General features: G+C 44.6%; 1 protein-coding gene across 1 annotated transcript in view; it reads right to left on the reverse strand.

Moving 5' to 3' along the window:
- Positions 1-1,929: 1,929 nt before the first annotated feature.
- Positions 1,930-3,366, reverse strand: part of LOC107286034 (WD repeat-containing protein 7-like) — a gene marked incomplete at its 3' end in the record, with an annotated part of 21,414 nt that continues 19,977 nt past the window's right edge. The window contains exon 11 of the mRNA XM_015814332.1: positions 1,930-2,150. Coding sequence (XP_015669818.1) covers positions 1,930-2,150 — 221 coding nt within the window. The remainder of the gene's footprint in view (positions 2,151-3,366) is intronic.

Consider the following 3,366-nt stretch of genomic DNA (forward strand, 5'->3'; position numbering starts at 1 on the left):
GCATGCTCACGGTCCCGTGCCCGCATGCACGTATGCACACATGTAAAATGCTTCCCCCTCCCTTTTCTTCCAGTCCACCAATCAACAATGGTTGGTGACCTCTGCTCTACTACCTCTACTCAAGCTTGCTAGTCGGTCGCTTCGCCTCCTTTGTGCTGGGCGGGGCTCCTGCTCTGGGCAGCGGTGGCGGCCTGATAGATCTGCTGCTGGCAGCGGTGGCGCGCGTGTCAACAGAGAGGACTATGAGTGCCGCCTCTGGCACGCGTGCCATAGGTTCGCCACCACTGTGATAGAACATGGTTTTAGGGAAAATAAGTTTAGAAAGGGAGTCAACTATTGCAAAGGTGCCTTGATACAGTTCTCTGTTAACCAAGACCCAAAAGCAGCACAAGTAAAATGTTCAGAACTAATCATATTCCTCAGGAAGAAAGAAAAGCTTGAATATGCAAGCTTTCCAGTACAGAAATGTGTTTCTTAAAAGAATTGGAATGGATTGGATGTATGATTTCTAAAAGATTACATAACGGCTCCCATTAATTCCTAGCTATCAGTCAGCAACTGAGAATTACAGAAGTCACCATCCACTACATTGAGAGGGTAACTGGCTGGGAAAGCTACAACAATATATTATTATTATTTATATGATTTAACACAGAGGTCCCCAACCTTTTGGGTACCAGGGACTGGTTCCATGGAAAGAGATTTTTCCATGGACCGGAGAGTGCGTGGTTTTATGTGCTGCCTGCATCTCGCAGATGGGGCTTTGCTTGTTTGTGCGGCACGGTTGCTGGCATGCTGCGGCCCAGTACTGGTCCACGGACCGGGGATTGGCGACCCCTGGTTTAGCATTCATTTAAGATATTTAAACAAAATAAAATAACTCTTTGTATAGTGAGCTGAAAGCTAAATGAGACTTTAATTCAAGCTAAATAAGTTGGCTTATTGTAGTCTAAAATCTAGAGCATAAAAATGATTGGGTCTGGGCAGCCAATTCACATCTTACTTATGCTATTTATTAATTGTGGAATTTTCTCTCTTTTTCCCTCTTATTTGCCCTCTACATCAGAGGTCCCCAATCCCCGGTCCGTGGACCACCACCAGGCCATGGCATGCCAGAAACCGGGCCACAAAAACAAGCAAAGCCCCATCCATGGGATGCAGGCAGCACACGAAACCACGCCCCCTCCGGTCTGTGGAAAAACCTCTCCCTACAGAACTGGTCCCTGGTGCCTAAAAGGTTGGGGGCCTCTGCTCTACATAACTTCCAGGAAATTCTAAGCATAAATCCTCTAAGGGAGTTGAAGTCTACACAACTTAAAGTTGCCAAGATTGGGAACCCCCACACTAAGGACTATATATTTTTATAAGCCATGTTCCTAATATACAGTTCTGTGTTAAATTTTCTAAACCACGATTTCAAATACTTTTATTTATTATTTTCCACTAATAGATATTTGTGCACATCTATTCCCATTAGTCCCTTTGTTATTACTGTAACACCTACTAAATCGCAAATATCAAAGTATAATTGCACTTCTGTTCACAATTTAAACATTGCATTAAGCAGGAATTAAGTTCGCAATAACCTCACAATTGGACAAATTATTCTGTCATTTCTGTATTTATGTGTGAGTGCATGTGTAATAAATTATTTGTATTTAAATGTTACTTTGCATATTCTGCTTTACTGTTTTCTGTTTTATTTATTTGAAACATCTATATGGCTACCCATCTTTCAGCCAACTCTGTTGCACACTATCCTTCACAGTAACTTGCAAAATGATATTCACATTTTTGAAAATAAAATAAAAGTTTATAAACGTAAGGTAGACCAATAATAAAAAAGATTTTCATGAAAACAATTTCAACTTGAAAACAAATTATTCTTTATAAGAGAGGCATGTGCCAAGGAGATGTTCATTAACTTACACTGCAATTTTCTGGAGGAACCAAAAGTTGAGTGATTTCTCCCCCATGCACACAGAAGATGTGTTTCATTTCTCCAGAAAAGATGTCCCATATAATGACAGAAAAATCTACACCACCTGAGACCAAATATCTCTGATCGTAACGAGAGGAGACCTGGTGAGGATACAGCAAACAGGTGACTTTGTTTCGATGTCCCCGCAGAGTTCTATGAGGTGGCCAACCTAAAACATTAAAGCAGAAGAAAACACAAAATGCCACATATTGTAGGTCTGCAGGAAATCTTGGTAATTTCAAGATAAGAAGAAATTGAAACAGGAGCACATATGCGTTTATGTAATAAAGATATGCAAATAACACTGTACAGTAGAAAAAATATTAGTGATAAAGTTTCAGTATTCCATTTCTAAATTAGTTCATTTTCAATCTATTTTTTTTGACGAGGTCACCTCCATTTCATTTGCTACTTGTTAATTTAGCATCTATCATGTAGCATATCCAACCTCACCTGCAGTGAAGCTACAAGAAGACAGGGGATCAATTCCCTAACCTAAATGCACCAAAAGCATTTCACTGATATATATATTTGATGCCAGTGCCTGAAACATGTACAAAAAAGCTGCTAGGTAAGTTTCACCTTCTAGGGCAGTGGTGGCGAGCCTATGGCACGTGTGCCAGAGGTGGCACTCGGAGCCCTCTCTGTGGACATACATGCCATTGCCCCAGCCCCGCCTCCCCCCGTGATCCCCTCCTCACCAGCAGCCCTCCTGGAGGAGAGTCGCCCCCAAGCATGGCCCATGAGGAGCAGCGCAGCCAAGAACATGGCAGCCAGGCAGCGTAGACAAGACTCTGCCCTCACACCCCATTGTGCACAGTTGATGTTGTGGGGCGTGGGCAGAGGGCGGGGCTGCCATGGTGCTGCTGGGCTGCCTGGGTGATCTGTGGCGGGCCCTGGAGGCAGTGAGTGGCCCTGCGGGCAGGCAGGGCAGGGGGCGGGACGGGGGTGAAACAGGGGCGGGACAGGGGGTGAAACAGGGGCGGGGCCAGTTTTTGGGCACTCGGTCTCTATTTATTTATTTAATTTATTTATTTAATTTAATTTATATGCCGCCCTTCTCCCGACGGGACTCAGGGCGGCGCACAACATACTTAAAACCAAAACATATATACAATCCCCCCCTTAAAACCGAATTAAACCAAATTTAGAGTTGCATCTTCCAAATTCCTAAAAAACCCAGTAAAAAATCCACCCTAGGTCAGGTCCGCTTGCTGAAAGAGCCATGTCTTGAGGGCGCGACGGAAGGTAAGGAGATCCGGAATTATCCGAATCTCGGGGGGTAGTTCGTTCCAGAGGGTGGGGGCACCCACAGAGAAGGCCCTCCCCCTGGGGGTCGCCAGCCGGCACTGCTTGGCCGACGGCACCCTGAGGAGACCCACTCT

This window comes from Protobothrops mucrosquamatus, unplaced genomic scaffold (assembly GCF_001527695.2).
Source record: "Protobothrops mucrosquamatus isolate PMUCROS unplaced genomic scaffold, P.Mucros_1.0 scaffold_85, whole genome shotgun sequence".
Taxonomy (NCBI): Eukaryota; Metazoa; Chordata; class Lepidosauria; order Squamata; family Viperidae; genus Protobothrops; species Protobothrops mucrosquamatus.